General features: G+C 44.3%; 1 protein-coding gene across 1 annotated transcript in view; it reads right to left on the bottom strand.

Annotated features, from left to right (window-relative positions):
* TRPC3 (transient receptor potential cation channel subfamily C member 3) overlaps positions 1-17418 on the bottom strand; it is a 58386-nt gene extending 40968 nt beyond the window's left edge. The window contains exon 1 of the mRNA XM_083755539.1: positions 16746-17418. Coding sequence (XP_083611665.1) covers positions 16746-16999 — 254 coding nt within the window. The 5' untranslated portion in view covers positions 17000-17418. The remainder of the gene's footprint in view (positions 1-16745) is intronic.
* Between the last annotated feature and the right edge of the window lie 1894 nt (positions 17419-19312).

Genomic DNA, 19312 nt, shown 5'->3' with positions numbered 1-19312 from the left:
CAAATTGGCTATTGAAGTTTGAGAATTTAATGCCGATGAGTTTTTTTTAAATCTACTTACTGTGTAATGGCGGTTGCTTGTGATAAATTTTCTGGCAGGAGATTGCATGGGATTGGAATTTACTGTGATAAATGTTAGTTATTATTCAAGTATGTTTTAAATATATAGTTACTAGGAAAGTAGTCCTGAGACCTTCAGGAATAATGCAATGTTTAAATAAAACAGCAATTATAATAATAATCAATGTTAATGAAAATATTGTTGCTGTAACAGTTCAAGAATTAGACACCAAAACCCACTATGCCACAGTTAAGCACTTTTCAGTCCAATCAATTTCAAAGGCAGAACACTTAACAGTCCTCCTGAAATCAATGAAAAAAAAAAGTTATTAATTGTAGCAGACAGTAGGTTAATTATTCTATCCTGTTTGTCCTTATCAACTGAGAGCATGGAAGCTAGCACCTAACAGCATGTGCAACAAAAGCCATACTCAAACGGTCATACATTTGTTAACTCAAAACCAACAGGCAAGGTAGAAAGCAGAGGTGCAACCACACCCAGCATGGCCAATGGTCAGGAATGATGGGAGTTGTAGTCCAAAGTCTCTGGAGGACACCAGGTTGAGGAGAATGGTAGAGTGCAAACACTGAGTAGCAGGCAAACTCAGTTATTTTGCTCTGAAAATGGCAGCTAGCATGTTTTACAATAATGGTATTTCAATCAATCTAAATTTTAAACCTAGTGGAAATCACAAAAGATGCAAGATTGTTTGTTCCACATGAAAATGTGATACAAAATTATCCTAGCATGTTTTGAGTATCATGATGTCCTCTTTTTCCACCCACCTCTAACTGGACCCAGTTCTAAACTAACTGCAGTAATTTTTAAAAAAGTTAAAAACCAAATTTCCTCCTAATGATTTCCTGTCAGACGTTAATATCTATTATTAAAAACATTTGCTAGAAGGGCAATTATTAAAAAATAACTTGTAGAAATGCAGGATTTTCTGGAAGTCTTCTAGAGAAGTGGTTCATGTTAGCATGAAAGGATAGAGTCCTGGGATGTTAGTGTGAGACCAGGATGGGAATTTTTTCATCACTGGGTAGGTTCATATTCTTTTTCAATACAGTGGTACCTCTGGTTATGAACTTAATTCGTTCCAGATGGCCGTTCTTAACCTGAAACCGTTCTTAACCTGAGACTGTTCTTAATCTGAGGTACCACTTTAGCTAATGGGGCCTCCCACTGCCACCATGCCACCAGCGCACGGTTTCTGTTCTCATCCTGAGGTAAAGTTCTTAACCCGAGGTACTATTTCCATCTTAGCGGAGTCTGTAACCCAAGGTGTTTGTAACCCAAGGTACCACTGTATTCCCATTCATGTGTTTCACAAAGAGACACACAAACAATTTATACAGTGGAACCTCGGGTTGCGGATGTAATCCGTGACGGAGGCACATCCGCAACCCGCAGCATTCACATCCTGAAGCGCTGCGTCTGCGCAGACGCCGGTGCGATTTGGCGCTTCTGTGCATGCGGCAAAACTCGGAAGTAACTCGTTCCGGGTTTCCTGCGGTCTGCAACCCAAAAACACGTAACCTTAAGTGGCCGTAACATGAGGTATGACTGTACTTCCCACTTATCTCATCCCAGTCTTTCTTTCCCTCCCCACCCCCAACAAATACTGAACTGCTGGAAAAGTTGGAGGGAAATTTTTAAATCTTAGAATATGTTTATAATTTGAAACATTTTGTAAAGAACATCCACTGTGACGCATTGCAGCAAACTGAGACAAAGTATACAATACTAACAGTGCCAGCCCTGCCATTAGACAGGGGGCAAATGCCACCTAAGGCAGCAGATGCTGTGAAGTGGGGAGTAGCAGCAAGTTGTTGGGATGAGAGAGCAGTGTAGGCCAAGAAGCCTGTCCTGAGCCCTCTAAAACAGCCTTAAGGGGGTGCTGTTCCATCATCAGTGCTGAAACAAGGTTTGAATGGCCTGCCTTGCAAGCTTCTGCAGATGGGACTGGGGAGATGTGGCGCCATCTTATCCTTCACTCAAGGCAACAGCATGACTCAGGTTGGCCCTGAAGACTCGTATGAATAAGCAGCAATATTGTCTGAATTAAAAAATGCACACCATTAGCAGCCTTCTTTTTTTACCTAAATATTCTGTTTTAAATTTAAAGGCTATAGGGTGCTGTTAAAAACAACCCCCTCTCTCTGTCTCTCTCAAACTTTAATTAATGGAATTTGAAAGCATTTGCTACTTACAAAGCTAAACCCAGCAAAACATTACCAGAATATATAGCTAAAAATGGCAGCTGTAGTTCTTGAATGTGCAAACTGAAAGGCTCTTAAGCTCTCTTCTGCCACCATCCAAATTCAGAATTGTGTCTTGAATTAATAACCTTTGGCAAATGCACACAACAGATGCTGAATTTGTTTGATAGTCCAAAGAGGGACCTAGCAAATCAGGAGTTAATTATTCACCTTTTATTTGCAGCTAGTGCGACAATAGCAAAGCTCTGGAATGGTTTTAAGTGCACTGATGTAGAGGATTGGTATTGTTAAGATTTGGCATATAGCCCTGTTAGAAAAGCTTTTGCATAAATGGCAAGTTATTAGGGGGAAAATAGAGAGAGATCAATTTGCAACCATATGGTTCCTTTTTACTGAATACACTTACATACAGGAGCACAGCAGAGCTGTTCCAGCACTACATAAGTCAGTAGGGCTATTATGGGGAGTGCTAGGTAATGGAAACAGACTTTGTCTTGGGTCCACTGGGGTCTCCAATTTCTGTTCAACGAAACAAAAGGAATGTACTTTCTTTCGCTTTGGTTACCTGTGCACGTTGTTAAGATCTTGATAATACTACATCCACCTAAATTGAGGGTGATTTTTGGTGTTTCCCCCCCGACCTGGTCTTCCTTTTTCTCTGTGAGGTGGGTGAATAGTGTTGCTTGTTTGGGGTTGTACTGAGGAGGACAGGAGTTCCTTCCTCTGTCTATTCACATTTTAGAAGAAAAAAAAAACTTTCAATAAAGAACTATATTATTAAAAAGTTGATGCATACAACTGAGGTGGAAACCGAAGCGTAGAACCATTTGCCACACTTGCTGGCACCTGGCCCTTTAATTAGGCCCAGATACAAGCAAGAAGGCACTAACCAGGCAATGAGGAGACCACATCTGGACATTGCCTGGAGACTCCACCTGTGGGAGAAAGATGGGGTGCTCTCCATCAGCAGGTTGGTGGCAGTGAAGGAGCTCATCTTCTGTGCCTTAGGCAGAAAGGAGGGGAGGCAGGAATGATATAAAAAGACAGAGAGAAGAAGGTGGAAAAACCCAATGGAGACATAAGGAGCAGGTTGGTCAAGCTGGAGGCTTAAATAAGGTGCCTCCACAGAGACTGGGGTGGGGGTGGGGAGTTCTTGCTTCCCTGTTGGAAGGTCTTCTTCAGACTATTCCACTAAGCTCTATTGGGCATGACCTAAGAACAGAGTACACTTTCTCTTGAAAGACCTACACTGGCTCCCAGTACGTTTCCGAGCACAATTCAAAGTCTTGGTGCTGATCTTTAAAGCCCTAAAAAACCTCGGTCCAGTATACCTGAAGGAGCGTCTCCACCCCCATCGTTCTGCCCGGACACTGAGGTCCAGCTCCAAGGGCTTCTGGCAGTTCCCTCGCTGTGAGAAGCCAAGTTCCAGGGAACCAGGCAGAGGACCTTCTTGGTAGTGGCACCTGCCCTGTGGAATGCCCTCCCACCAGATGTCAAAGAGAAAAACAACTACCAGACTTTTAGAAGACATCTGAAGGCAGCCCTGTTTAGGGAAGCTTTTAATGTTTAATAGATTATTGTATTTTAGTGTTCTGTTGGAAGCTGCCCCGAGTGGCTGCAGAAACCCAGCCAGATGGGCGAGGTATAAATAATAAATTATTATTACCATTACTATTACTATTACCATTACTATTATTACAGTCTGGATTTAACCCTGCTAAGGGCATTGAGGCACAAGACCCTTGTTTTCCTTGGGGAAGAAACTTTCCTGGAACTCGGAAGCATCTCTGGAAGGAACTGACTGTCCCTATTGTTTGGGACAAATCATAACCTGAATGAAGTCTGATATAGAGCTGACCTGATGACACTTGGTGCCGTTCTTTTGACATTTTGGGAACATGCCCCCTTGCTTTTGACTGCTCCTTCCTCAGGGGTAGGGCACCCAAGTGAATACAGGAAAGAGCCCTGTTCCTTTAAGGGCATTTACTGTTCTCTAAACTTGCTCTGGTGTCATATTCACGCCCTAGTGATATAAACAAATGTACAGTGAAATCCTGTACATATCTGTTCAGATGTAAGTGCGGCGGAATTTAATTGGGTTTACTCTCAGGTAAGTGGGCAGAGTGTGGAAGCTGTAATTCTGGAAATGAGTTGATGCAACTGTCATAATAAATCCACTTAGGGGAAAACTATGTTCCTAGTGCAGGTGAAAGTGGCAGGGAAACCTTTTAAATAAATTAATAATATCTACATAATCTTGGCAATGGGAGCCTTGCTGGGATTTGTGCCAGCTGAAAGCCTTCCTGCACTGAGAGATGTTTTCAGGAAACTTTCTGCAGCAATACTAGGGAAATACTCCCAGAATAGCAACGCTCACTTACAGCCTCATATTTTTTTTTCCTTTTAGGTATTTGCATGGATCAGAACACATCAGTGCACATCAGAATCAGGAAGGCTTTTATTGCAAGTTAATTAGTACTGGATTTCGTATTACCTTTAGCCACACTTGCTTCATTAGCACATGCTTCACACTGCGGAGCATATGAGCTTCAAATTAAAATGCAATTCAAGAGGAAAGTACCTACTTTCTAACAAAAACGGGGCTGCTGGCTTCTGTATACCCCAGTGCACAGTGGCTGTGAAATACCATATGATGAAGTCTGCTTGTACAGTGGTACCTCGGGTTACATACACTTCAGGTTACATATGCTTCAGGTTACAGCATACACACCCTGAAACTAAGCACACATTGCAACCTAGTCTATTAGCTACAACAGGATGCCTCTTTCAAGCCCAATTGAAAGGGGAGGAGATCCTGCAGCTGTCAGGATGACCTCTGTGGACATGTGGGTATCTGTGGGCACCACATTGGCAAACCCTGCTGCATGGACCTCAGTGACTACACAGAATATTTCCAGAGCACTCCCTCATGTGAAATGTCTGAATATACCAGCAAACTACCTATATTTCCCATGTACAGTGGTACCTCAGATTACGTACGCTTCAGGTTACAGACGTTTCAGGTTACAGACTCCGCTAACCCAGAAATACCGTATTTTTCGCTCTATAACACGTACCCAACCATAACACGCACATAGTTTTTAGAGGAGGAAGATCCGTAGGCATGCCACCCGTAGGCATTTCCTCCATAAAACGCACAGACATTTCCCCTTACTTTCTAGGAGGAAAAAAGTGAGTGTTATGGTGCAAAAAATACGGTAGTACCTCGGGTTAAGAACTTTGCTTCAGGATGAGAAGAGAAATCGTGCTCTGGTGGCGCGGTGGCAGCAGGAGGCCCCATTAGCTAAAGTGGTGCTTCAGGTTAAGTTCAGTTTCAGGATAAGAACGGACCTCCAGAATGAATTAAGTACTTAACCCGAGGTACCACTGTATATAGCTACACTTGGGAAGAGTCAAGCAAGTTTCTTCTACAATAATTTATAGAGGAGCAAAATAAGAGCAAGGAACACTCTAAACCAGGAATGTGCACACGCCCACAAGTCCTTGGTCTCTGGTGTCCTGTTGCTTAAGCACGTCGTGTTAGGTTGATTAATTGAGCGCTAGGAACAGCATAGAGCAGAGTTACATCTGCTGCTATGGCAGCTGGGTGGGACAGACTGCAGAAAATGCATTCCAGTCAGCAGCCTCCAACATGCAGAGGCCAAGGGTGGAATGAAAATGATGCTAGTGTTATTCATTCCATAGGGCCCTTAATGGCAGTCCTCTACTCAAACCATCTTAGAGAGTCGCATTATTGTCCATCTAGATAATTACAATTACTATTGCATCATCTAGACAGCATCTTAAAAAGCAGAGACATCACCTTATAGTTAAAGCTATGGTTTTCCCAGTAGTGATGTATGGAAGTGAGAGCTGGACCATAAAGAAGGCTGATTGCCAAAGAATTATGGTGCTGGGGGAGACTCTTGAGAGTCCCATGGACTGCAAGAAGATCAAACCTCTCCATTCTGAAGGAAATCAGCCCTGAGTGCTCACTGGAAGGAGCAGTTCGTGAAGCTGAGGCTCCAACACTTTGGCCACCTCATGAGAAGAGAAGACTCCCTGGAAAAGACCCTGATGCTGGGAAAGATAGAGGGCACAAGGAGAAGGGGACGACAGAGTACGAGATGGTTGGACAGTGTTCTCAAAGCTACCAGCATGAGTTTGACCAAACTGCAGGAGGCAGTGGAAGACAAGAGTGCCTGGCGTACTCTGGTCCATGGGGTCACGAAGAGTCGGACACGACTAAATGACTAAACAACAACAATTATATCATCAGTCCACAGCCTCAGTAAAAAAAAAAAAACCCTCAGAATGACATTGTAACATGTTCTGTGAACCACCCTGATTCCGGGTATAGGGCAGTATATAAATTTAATAACATAATAAAACAAAACATAGCATAACATAAAACATAGGGGTGGGAAACCTTTGGTCCTATGCATGCTGTTGTACTCCAACTCCCATCAACACAGCAAATAATGAAGGATGATGGGAGCTGGAATCCAGCATCACTTGGAGGGTCACAGGTTCTTCATATCAGACATGTATCATACTCTTGGATGTTCAAAGCACTACACACATAGACACATTATCTCAGTAAGCTTTGCAGCAACTTTTCTAAAACTTGCCAGAATTGCTACCCTCAGTGTTATCATCATAACATTACAGATGGAGGACTAAAGTTGAGACAAGAGTGGCTTGGTGTGGTTTTAGACTAGTCTCACATCCGAGTGATAATGTAATCTGGACCATCCAAGTGACAGCCATCATTTTGGCCACTATGCTGCCCCAGATTGCCAAAGGCTTAACTCTTAAACTGGGTTTTGCATGTTCCCTTCCTACTGCTTTAGGACAGAAGAAATAGGTTGCAACTTGCAAATCTTAGTATCTCTAAGAGAGGAAGCAATGTACAGCACAATGACCTAACAACAACATCACCCTGCAGGCACGCAGATCCCAGGAGAGAGCAACTGAACTAGTTGGCCTGATTCAATTTGGATCTGGTGGCTGGGAGCCTGAGCGCAGTGCAGATCCCACAGGGCTGTATAGGCACGAAGCCAGTGCATGGCAAGGAGATACACAACTGCACTGAACAATTGCAGTGTGCCAAAGGGTCTCTTCTGCCAAGCATTGTCACAGTTGCTGTTCCCAGAGACAGAGGGACTATGTTAGAAGATGTCTGACCCACCTACTGCGTAAGAGTATTTAACTGGGAATTGCAAAAATTAAACAGGCAGCCTCTTACACATTAAACTACATGTCCTATCACAGAGCGCTGGGCATTCCTCTTCACTATCTTCCTACTTATTTCTAGCTCAGTTTCTTTCCTCCCCCCCCCCCCATGTAATATGGAAGCCACTCTCATTCATTCATACAAACATACACACCGATACACATTCAGAAGGAAGGGCGGGATACAAATTCAATGAATAAAAATAATTGCTATGCACACACTTTCCTGCTAACTCCACAGAACTTGTAGCATCCCATGATGCTCATGCTGAGCCGGTCTGAACTCTAGGTCCGTAGCGGTGCCACTGTCCAAGGTATTTGTGGCTTCAGTTGTTGTTGTTACAGAGAACCAGCCATAACCATATGGAGAGGATATGCAGGGCCCAGGGTTATAAATCAGCCAAATCAAATACAGAGAAGATGGACCACAGGTCTGTTGTATAGCACATGTACTGCATGCAGAAGGTCCCAGGCTCAACCCTTCCCATTCCCAGCTAACATGATCAGGTGTTTGTGACCCGAAAAGCCACTGCCAGAGTGGACAACACTGGGCTGGATGGACAAATGATACTAATTGGTATAAGGCACCTTCTTATGCTGTACCAATATGGTACAAAGACCAATGTGAAGAGCTGCCATACCAGGATTCAGAGACCAGTGTAAAGATCTGTGCATGTATGAATGAGGCTAGGGTTTTATTTAAATAGTAATTTTAATTTTCTATTACCTAAACTCACTGGGAGCTGCATGAACTACATACAGGAGATTTACTTCCCTGTATGTAGGGAAGAGAAGAGTGCAAAATATGAAGCTCAACATTAAAAAAACTAAGATTATGGCCACTGGTCCTATCACCTCCTGGCAAATAGAAGGGGAAGAAATGGAGGCAGTGAGAGATTTTACCTTCTTGGGTTCCATGATCACTGCAGATGGTGACAGCAGTCATGAAATTAAAAGATGCCTGCTTCTTGGGAGAAAAGCAATGACAAACCTAGACAGCATTTTAAAAAGCAGAGACATCACCTTGCTGACAAAGGTCCGTATAGTAAAAGCTATGGTGTTCCCAGTAGTGATGTATGGAAGTGAGAGCTGGACCATAAAGAAGGCTGATTGCCGAAGAATTGATGCTTTTGAATTATGGTGGTGGAGGAGACTCTTGAGAGTCCCGTGGACTGCAAGAAGATCAAACCTATCCATTCTTCAGGAAATCAGCCCTGAATGCTCACTGGAAGGACAGATCCTGAAGATGAGGCTCCAATACTTTGGCCACCTCATGAGAAGAAAAGACTGCCTGGAAAAGACCCTGGTGTTGAAAAAAAATTGAGGGCACAAGGAGAAGGGGACAACAGAGGACGAGATGGTTGGACAGTGTTCTCGAAGCTACCAGCATGAGTTTGACCAAGCTGCGGGAGGCAGTGGAAGACAGGAGTGCCTGGCGTGCTCTGGTCCATGGGGTCATGAAGAGTTGGAAACGACTAAACGACAACAAAACATGCTTAAAATTGGGCTCCATATTTCTTGTGGATTCCACTGCACAGTAATTATGACGGAGCATGGGGTGGAATCAGAACTGCTTGTATGAATCAATTTTAAGTTATAATTGGGGAGATTCAAACAGCTTTCTTCCTTGACTTAAGGAGGTGCACAGTCCACCACCCAAAAAAACCCTACCTAATTTTATATTCTGGGTTTGCCGCCAGCCTCAGTTTAATTAATTGCCTCTTTAGCAACACTGTATTTTATAACTCAAAACAAAGATCTCATAACAGAAGCTTTTCATAAAGTGTACACTGAAACAGAGTTATCCCTGAAGACTAAAATACTGAAAAGTGAAAGCAGGCTATGTCCCACCATAAACAGGAAAGATAATTCTCTGAGGCAAAAATTTATTCTAACTCAAGGCATTTTATTGCTTTTTAAAAAACCATTGGGAAGAAATGTATTATTGCTCCACAAACAGGAAAAGAAAATGAATTGCTGGCATACATTTAATCATAATCTTTATCTCCCCTGGGTATGAAACGGCAGGGCACAGGAAGTGGTTGGAGTGGGTGTTTGAGAGAATAAGCCATTATGGGAAAGGAACAAGAGCAAACAACAGTTGGAATTAGAGAGGGGGATATAAATGGGAATGTGGTTAGTAGGAAACCTTGCACTGCTCCTTTTATGCTGATAGATGAGGAGTTAGAAAGGAATGTGCTTCTTTCTTTACTTCCGTTTCCCCTCTTTTGCCATCTCATGTCTTATTTCACTTATGGTATCCACATACATTAATTGTTGGAGAACTGGAAATGCTATGGTAGGCCATCCATACTTTCTCCCTGTAATGCTACAGGGATAGTCTGGAAAATCTATCATAACATAACACACTTACATCTGCAATAAAATAAAATAGTACAAGGGCAAAAAAACCCAAAACCGAACACCAAGTACATTTCATGGCTTACTGTTGTGTGCATTCTAATAGCACTAACAGACAGTAGTGTTGCTCTAAACAGTGTTAGCAATTCATTTTCTGCAACTGGCACACGTCCAATTGCCACCACATGGAGATTTCTGGATGCCAGATTGGCTGCTGACATCTCCATCTGCCTGGCCCCACCAGCTTTCTTGAGCAGGTGCGTGGAAGAGCTTATTTATTGCATTTATATCCCACCTTTTCATAAAGTGTACGTGGTTCACCCCTCTCCTCAGTTAATCCCTGCAACAACCCTGTGAGGTAGGTTAGGAGGCTGTGGCTGGCCCAAGGTGACCAGTGAGCTTCATGACAGAGTGGGGTTCAAACCACAAGCCTGAGGTTAAGAGTCTCATGCTCTACCAACTGAGCTATCCCAGATCATGGACCATTGGTCTGACTTCCCAAGTTCTATGATACCACAAACATAGTGCTTCACAGAGGCACTGCTAGAATGTCCTGGCAAAAGGCTCCCCCAAATTAAACATAGAAAGGCCTTTATATTGTGAGTCCCTTGGGGATACTTTGTACAAGATAGGCCAGAAGTCTAAATACAAAAATATTGAAAGCCACCCTTCCCTGTTTGTACATTTAGTAAAGACCATAGAGAGAGTACCAATCAAAAATAAGCTCCAGACGACAGCAAAAACTTCCAAATTAGAATCTTCTTTTAAGTGTCCTCCATCTCTTTTCTTTTCCCAATGTGACATTCTTCACTTTGACAAATTTGTTTGGCCATGTGAAAATACAAAAAAAAAAAAAGTTTGGAGGAAAGGTAATTTATTTTTTTACTGGCAGCAGAACAGAACGGCTGCAAGACCTGAACTGACACAGGAAGTGGAGCTTCTCAGCAGCTATTCTAGTGGTCTGAGAAAAACACCCCTGACTCATCTGGGTGTATTAAACAAATGCTTTCAATGTCAATTAAATGTATTCAGCAGGATATTAAAGCATGCTAGACTGAGCCGCTGTCTCACATTTTCATAAACTCTTCTCGCTTGGACATTTAAAATGTTCCTTTTTATTAGGATTTTATATCTATTTAATGCAAATATTAATAAAAGCTTTCTTTAGAATGCATGAAATCAGAGAGAGAAAGAAATGTTTTAGGTTTTGTAAAGAGGTCAGTGAGTGCTAAGCTTCTGTACCCAACAGAAACTGCCCAGAATGTTCCCAATTCTATGACTGACTTCTGGGAGGGAAATATTGTTGTGTTTTTTTTAAAAGGCAGGAAAGTAGCTCAGCAGCAACTTTGTAGCTTTGTGAGACTGTGAAGGACAGACACCAGGGGGTGCTGAAGAATATTTCTTCCAATAGGAACCAACTTGTTGTTCCATGTAGCTTAGTATTGGCTGCACTGACTTGCACCAGCTTTTCAGGGATTCAAGGAGTTTCTCCCAGCCCTATTTGGAGATGCTGGGGAATGAGACACATACTTTCTGCATGCCAAGCAGCTGTTCTACCACTGAGCTATGTGCTTCCCCCATGTTCCATGGGGGTTGGTGGGCTGTGGGGTTTAAGAATTTATGCATGGCCTTTTCTAAATTCTGCCTTTTGTCTTCTGCTCAGGATATCAAGACAAACTGAAAAAGGAAAAGGGCTACCATAAACTTATGCTGCACACTTATTTAGGAAGTCAATGGATTTACTTCTGGGTAGACATGAATAGGACTTCCATTGTAACAATTTCCAGCAGGGTTATCAACAACTGTTTTGTAAATTTCCTCCGTTGCAGCAAGACAGCAAAGAGTCTTGTGGCACCTAAAAACTAACAAAGTTGTTAGGGTATAGCCTTTTGTGAATTACAGGTAGCTTCATCAGATTTATGCAATGTTATCCTGATATATATATGGGTCAGGGGGACAGAAAACAATTAGGTCTGTGAGGTCAGAAGGAAATGACTTGCAGAAAATACAGGCGTTAATACAGTGGTACCTCGGGTTACATACGCTTCGGGTTACATACGCTTCAGGTTACAGACTCTGCTAACCCAGATATAGAACCTTAGGCTAAGAACTTTGCTTCAGAATGAGAACAGAAATTGTGCTTTGGCAGCACAGCAGCAGCGGGAGGCCCCATTAGCTAAAGCGGTGCTTCAGGTTAAGAACAATTTCAGGTTAAGAACGGACCTCCGGAACGAATTACGGTATTTTCCGCTCTATAAGACGCACCAGACCATAAGATACACCTAGTTTTTGGAGGAGGAAAACAAGAGGGGAAAAAATATTCTGAATCCCAGTAGCCAGAACTGCAAGAGGGATCACTGCGCAGCGAAAGCAGCGATCCCTCTTGCTGCTCTGGCTTCTGGGATAGCTGCGCAGCCTGCATTCCCTCCATAACACACACACACATTTCCCCTTACTTTTTAGGAGGGAAAAAGTGAGTCTTATAGAGCAAAAAATACAGTAAGTTCTTAACCCGAGGTACCACTGAAATTATACTATCGGCCTATGTTAAGTTTACCTCCCTATGTACTGTCTGCATTTCACTCTTCCTCTGAACACACGGTTGACAATCCTGCCTCTTCCATATATATCTAGAAATCAGGATAACACTTCATACATCAAGCTTAACATGAGTCAACAGTGAAGTAAAGCAGCAAAAAAAGCTAACGCTATTCTAGGCTGCATCAGCAGAAGTATAGTGTCCAGATCAAGGGAAGTAATAGTCGAGCTCTATTCCGCCTTGGTCAGACCATACCTGGAATACTGTGTCCAGTTCTGGGTGCCACAGTTTAAGGATACTAACAAGCTGGAACGTGTGCAGAGGAGGGTGACAAAAATCAGGGTCTGGAAATCAAGCCTCATGAGGAATGGTTGATGGAGTTGGGTATGTTTAGCTTGGATAAAAGGAAACTGAAGAGATATGATAGCCATATTCAAATATCTAATGGGATATCACATGGAAGATGGAGCAAGCTTGTTTTCTCCTGCTTCAGAGAGTAAGACACAAACTAATGGATTCAAGTTACAAGAAAGGAGATTCCAACTAAACATCAGGAAGAACTTCCTGACAGTAAGAGCTGGTCTTTCCTTCTTTGGTGGTTTTTAAGCAAAAATTGGATGGTTACTTGTCATGGATGCTTTAGCTAAGATTCCTCCATTTCAGTGGGTTGGACTAGATGATCCTCTGGGTCCTTCCAACTCTACAGTTCTATGATTCTATGATAAAGTGGACTGTAGTCGACTAAAGCTTATGCCACAATGAATTAGTTAGTTGTTGGTTGTTAAGACGCCACAAGACTCTTGGTTGACTGTCAAGACTTCTACATAGTACATTCAAATAAGAAAACATGCATCTATCAGTGGCTAGTTCCTGAAGACCACCTGCCCAGAATCCACCTTCTCTGGCTTGAAATAAAATCCAAGGTCTGTGGGAACTGTGTCCTTTTTCAATTATTGAGGAACTCTCAATTGTTATTTCACATCTTCCAGGCTTCACTGAGCCCTGGCTCAAATTAAGCTTGGCACCTGTGCTTACTGCATGCCAACCATCTCTGACCTCAATATTTTTCTAGCTCCACATTAGCTCTGGTGAAACAGAAATCCATTTTTCATTCCACCAAGAGACATTTTCTAACCTCGCATGTCAACTCTCAAGCACTAACAGAAATGATCCCATTTACAATTATTCCAGCATCTTTTCTGCCTGAGCCATTTTCTCAGCTGTATCCTTCACTTTCCAGTCCCTGACATCTATATTCCGTGGGTGTGCATCCAGACCTGCAATTTTTCACTATGCAACATTAAGAGACACGAAATCACACAAGAAGGTGACTAGTCTGTACTAACCACTGCACTCCGTAAATCTTGGCTCCTGTTTAGAGCTCCATTTCTCAGTTGTCCTACTCATCGTTCATCACAGAGCTCGTCGTTCGTTCCTTTGGCTGGTCCAGCAATATTTGCAGATACAACATTTGTACATTATGTGAGTTCTCAAGCAGGGCAAGAAACGGAGGCCGGCGCAAGCCATTTTGCTGCCTGGGACAAAGGTCAAAATGGTGCCCTTGTCCATTACAGTGGTACCTAGGGTTACATACGCTTCAGATTACATACGCTTCAGGTTACAGACTCCGCTAATCCAGAAATAGTGCTTCAGGTTAAGAACTTTGCTTCAGGATGAGAAAAGAAATCATGCTCCGACGCAGTGGCAGCAGCAGGAGGCCCCATTAGCTAAAGTGGTGCTTCAGGTTAAGAACAGTTTCAGGTTAAGTACGGACCTCTGGAACGAATTAAGTACTTAACCCGAGGTACCACTGTATTTAAAAATATTTATATGTTGCTTTCCAAGCAAAGTGTGCCTAAAGCAGCTTAAAACAATAACAACTATAAGTATAAATATCAATATTGTTAAAATAAAAGCTAAGCTAGGATAAATCATTCCTTGTTCAGAAGCCAACTGGACTGGCAATTGCATCTTATATCAACACAGGCAATGGGACAGCATCTTCTACCACACCCAAGGGAAGCAGCCTAGTTTGGCAGGTGCAGGCCAAATTGCACAGCACACACACAGCTTCATCCGCCCCACAGCCCTAAGCATCTGCCACCTGAGGCATCCGTCTCACTCTGCCTAATGGTACAGCCGGTCCTGTTAGATACCCTCAGTACATACAGAAAGTGTGCTCCCCCCCCCCCCCAATGTGAATGCCTGGGGAATCCAGAATGAATAGCAAAATCCATGGGCAGGGGGCAATGACCATGGTGCTAAATTAGCCACCGTAGTTACAACCATCCTTGCAAACCAAGAAGAAGAGGAGGAGGAGTTTGGATTTGATATCCCGCTTTATCACTACCCGAAGGAGTCTCAAAGCAGCTAACAATCTCCTTTCCCTTCCTCCCCCACAACAAACACTCTGTGAGGTGAGTGAGGCTGAGAGACTTCAAAGAAGTGTGACTGGCCCAAGGTCACCCAGCAGCTGCATGTGGAGGAGCGGGGACGCGAACCCGGTTCACCAGATTACGAGTCTACCACTCTTAACCACTACACCACACTGGCTCTCCACCCAAGCACCCACTTCATTTCATTTATTTTTTTTACAACTTTATAACCCACCCTTTTAGAAAGTTCTTTGACTGGTTGGGGACAGCTTATCTGAAAGTGCCCCAGATCTTGAGAATCTTCCTTATTCTTGGCAATTGTCCCTCCCTTTCTCCTTCACAAAGGTCACCTCCCCGTTGCTGTACGGCGAATTTGAACCCATGCAAGGAGCAGCTTTTGCTCATTTCACCTTCTAAATTCTTTCAGAAGAAACGAAGCACAGAGACTTCCATGGTCTCTCTCAAGGTTCTCCTTCCACACACGTGTTCCACCTCCCCCCTTAGCAAATTGCAGCAAATTGGGGGGTAGGAATAAGATGACTTAACAAAAAGAATGGCCCTACTAGATCAGGCCAGCGACTCACCTAGTACAGCTTCCCATTCTCATAGCGACCAACCAGATGTTCATAGGAGGCCTGCAAGCAGGACCTGAGAACAATTGCAATCTCTCCTCCTGCGGTTTCCAACTACTACTATTCAGAAGCATCCTATCTCTGAACAAGGAGGCAGCTGTATAGCCACCATTGCTAGTTGTGAAGGACAGAATTATCCTCCAAGAATTTCTCTTTCAAAGCCATCCATATTGGTGGCCGCCGCTTCCTCTCGTATGAGCAAATTCTTGAGCAAGTTAGTTTTTGCTTTGGTAATACCTTTAAAATGCAGTCAGCAATTCTGTAAAGGAAAAAGTGCATATTGACAGAAAATGCAGAAAGATTCATTTTCAGGGACAAAAGTGGACTGGAACCAGAGTGCTGCAGGTACAGACACACACAGTCCAACTCCTAATGCAAACTGCAAGAGCAATCAGTGGAGTGGATCAGGACTACACTCCAGAATGCAGAGAACACAGAATCCCAACAAACAGTAGTAGCAACTAACAACCAAGGCAGGCAGGAATTCCTGCACCTACCCACACTTGATGTCTATCCTTTCTTGTTGAATAAAATAGTTCACTTTCCAACAGGTATTTATTGTGGCATCGCTTTTTGCAGCATCTATGCAAATAATTGGTGCCGAAATGCCAGCCCATATCCTCACCCCCATTTAATGTGGATTTACCCTTTCTAGGGAAATTCAATTATTATTATTACTATTATTATTCAGTGGCGTAGCGTGGGGGGTGCAGGGGGGGCTGGCCGCACCGGGCGCAACATCTGGGGGTTAGGGTTAAGGGGTGCAAATCCACGGGTTAGGGGGTGCAAATTACTTGCCTTGCCCCGGGTGCTGACAACCCACGCTACGCCACTGTTATTATTTAAAAAAACACCTGTTGTCAAATTCAATGACTCCATTGCCACAACCCATTTACATCATGGAGCCCCCATGTGAAAACACCCTGCCCAGTCTTATGAGGAGACAACTCTTGGCAGCCTTATTTTCTCTCTCCGCTGCTAGCCTTTTAAGCTTTTCGACCTGGAGCCCAACCAAGTGGCATCCCCTTTAACCAGATCCTCCCTCGACGGCAGTCAACAGTTCCTGGTCCTGTTGCCTTGCCACCGTCTCCTCGGGAGTAGGAGGAAGAGCCCCTGTCTCTCATAAACCCAGGAAAGCTGATCCGGGTCGCTTTGTCGCCCAGGAGCCAGAGGAAGAGAAATCCCAATACTTTGATCCCCAACCCTCCGACGGAGATCAACCGCGGATCCCTTCCCGTCCAAAACTGGGGGCGCCCCCGAATCCCTCGTTGACCTAACCCACGGGGAGGACTGCTAGGGTAGGGGGGGCCGTCGGACTTACATGCTGCCCAGCATCGGCGAGGGCGGGTAGCAGCCGTAGGTTTCCCGGTGGGTTTTCACCGCCTGCTGCTGCTGCTGCTGCTGGAGGGGCTCCAGCCCCCCATTGACTCCCCTCCAGCCCCGGCTGGAGCGCTGCTGCTCCGCTTCGGGCGCCCCCTCGTCCTCTCCGTCGTCGCCTCCTTGCTGCTGCTGCTGCTGGAGGGGGAAGGTCACTCGGCTGCCCTGCTCCTTGGTCCTCTTGCCCTTGCTGGACATGCTGGCGTGGACCCGCGGCCGCCGCGATGCTGCTCTGCAGGCGCCGTTGCCGCCCGCCCGCCCTTTCGGGAGCTACTTACTGGCTGGTGCCGGGCAAAGGAAGAGGGCGGGCGGCAGGCAAGCGCTGGCCAGCCAGGGAACACCCGCGCAGCTCGAAGGGGCGGCGGAGCTCTTCGCCAATCAAGGCGAGAGGCTCCCTCCCGCCTTCTCTCGCCAGGCGGCTGCCCTGGATGCTGCTGCTGCTGCTGCTGCTAGTCGAAGAGGCAAGCATCTGAGCGTGGACCGAGGGAAGGGAAGGCACTCCAAGCGGCGGAAGCCGGCCGGCCGCTCTGCCTCCTCTCTCCTTTTCATTATCTCGTGCTAGGACAGGCTCATTACTCAGGCAGGCAGGCAGGCAAGGAGGGAGGGAGGGAGGGAGGTAAGTCAGCAAGCATTTGAGAGCATCAGTCCTTTAGCAAGCAGAGCAGAGGGAGGAGGGAAGGGGGAAAGGAGGAGTAGAAGTGTAGCCACTTTGTTGACAGGCCAAAAAGGAGGAAGGGGGAGCACATCTCTCGCCCCCAGTTGATGCTGGAGCGTTTGAGATCCACAGGGCGCTGCTCTAAGAGATGCAACTGCAGGTGCATCTCGGCTGCTCTAGGCTAAGTGCTCTCCTCCAAGTGGAGCAAAACTCACTTCGAGGCTTTAATGAGTGTTAATGGGAACAGATCACCCGCGTGCTTGTCGAGGATGCCAACTTCCAGGGCGAAATAAATACGCCGTCATCTGCTGCCAACAGCAAGGTCCTTCTGCATTCTGCTCGGGACGGAGGAATAAGTGGGCAGAAATCCGACCTCAGAAATGGCAGTATTTAAAATTATAAAAATAAAGTGGGATATCATTTTAATCTCCCCACAGCAGTGCGCTACTGCTGATCATAGATGGCCGTTCTTAACAAAGGAACTTCAAAGGGAAACGCCAGCATGAAACTGGAACTGATGAAGTTCCAGTGCTCCCCCCCTAAAAAAAAATTCTGGGTACTCTCGTTTTGACTCAAGAAAATCACCATTTTATAGTTCAAATCGTAGAAAATAAATACAGTAAATGGATAAAAGTAAAAGATTCACAAAATCTTTAGGGGTATGTGTACCCCCACATACCACCATGGAAAAAAACACTGAGAAGTTCATTTCCATCATTTTTGGCCAGAAGTTTATTATTATTATTATTATTATTATTATTATTATTATTATTCCACAGCATGTGTGAATTAGCTTACCAATGCTGGGATGTCAATTTACCTTAGTGAATATCCATTGTAATTATTTTACATACATTTTAGCTTTAATGTTATGGTAGTCACAGTGTGTACTTTTTGCATTGCATTTCCCTTCTAAGTTATTGCTTACAGTTCCTCCCTTCCGCAACTCTCATAGATACAGATATATCTATCTCAAACCTTTATTGGCATACATACAAGATTCCAGTAGGCTTCGGTACAATACAACCACTCATCAAAAGCCTGCATCTAACACTTAAATTAATGTTGTATAACACTCACGAATCCTCATTGCGTGTTGCAGAAACCTGACTGCTATCTCCATCTTATCCCCATGACCAATTTAGGGTAACATTTCATACATCTGAGTGAAGTGCACTCTAATCTACAAAATCTTATGCCATAATCTGTGTTAGTCTTTAAGGGGCCATATCCCTGTTGTTTTTACTGTTTACACAGTGTGTAGAAGGCAATAATAATAATGGCTTTTGTGTGTAATGGCTAATTAAGCGTGATTCACAAGAAAGAACGTTGAGTTTCTCTCAGGCTTGTCGTTAAAAGGATCTCCGAGTCTGTATTTTAAGTGGGTGCTCAGGAGAACATTAGAAATGTAAGATAGAAAGTGGGAAAATGCGGTTCTAACCAGAGAGAAAGAGAGCATGAGTGTGCCAGTGTTGTGCAATGGTTTGAGGATCAGACAAGGACCTGGGAGACTAAGGGCCAGCTCTGCCCTTGTCCATGAAGCTCATTGGGTGACTTAGGGCCAGTCACTGCCTCCCAGCCCAGGCTTCCTTAACCTCAGCCCTCCAGATGTTTAGAGACTACAATTCCCATCATCCCTGACCACTGGTCCTGCTAGCTAGGGATCATGGGACTTGTAGGCCAAAAACATCTGGAGGGCCGAGATTGAGGAAGCCTGTCCCAGCCCAACCTACCTCACAGGGTGGTTGTGGGGATTGACTGAGGGAGAGGGAGCAGCATGTATATAGGGGTGTATATGTATAATTATGTATATGGATATCACAAAATTATTCAAAACAGAATCTTCAAAGTTTCCA

This window comes from Podarcis gaigeae (genome assembly GCF_964106915.1).
Source record: "Podarcis gaigeae genome assembly, chromosome: 9".
Lineage (NCBI taxonomy): Eukaryota > Metazoa > Chordata > Lepidosauria > Squamata > Lacertidae > Podarcis > Podarcis gaigeae.
This window is presented reverse-complemented; position numbering and strand designations above follow the sequence as displayed.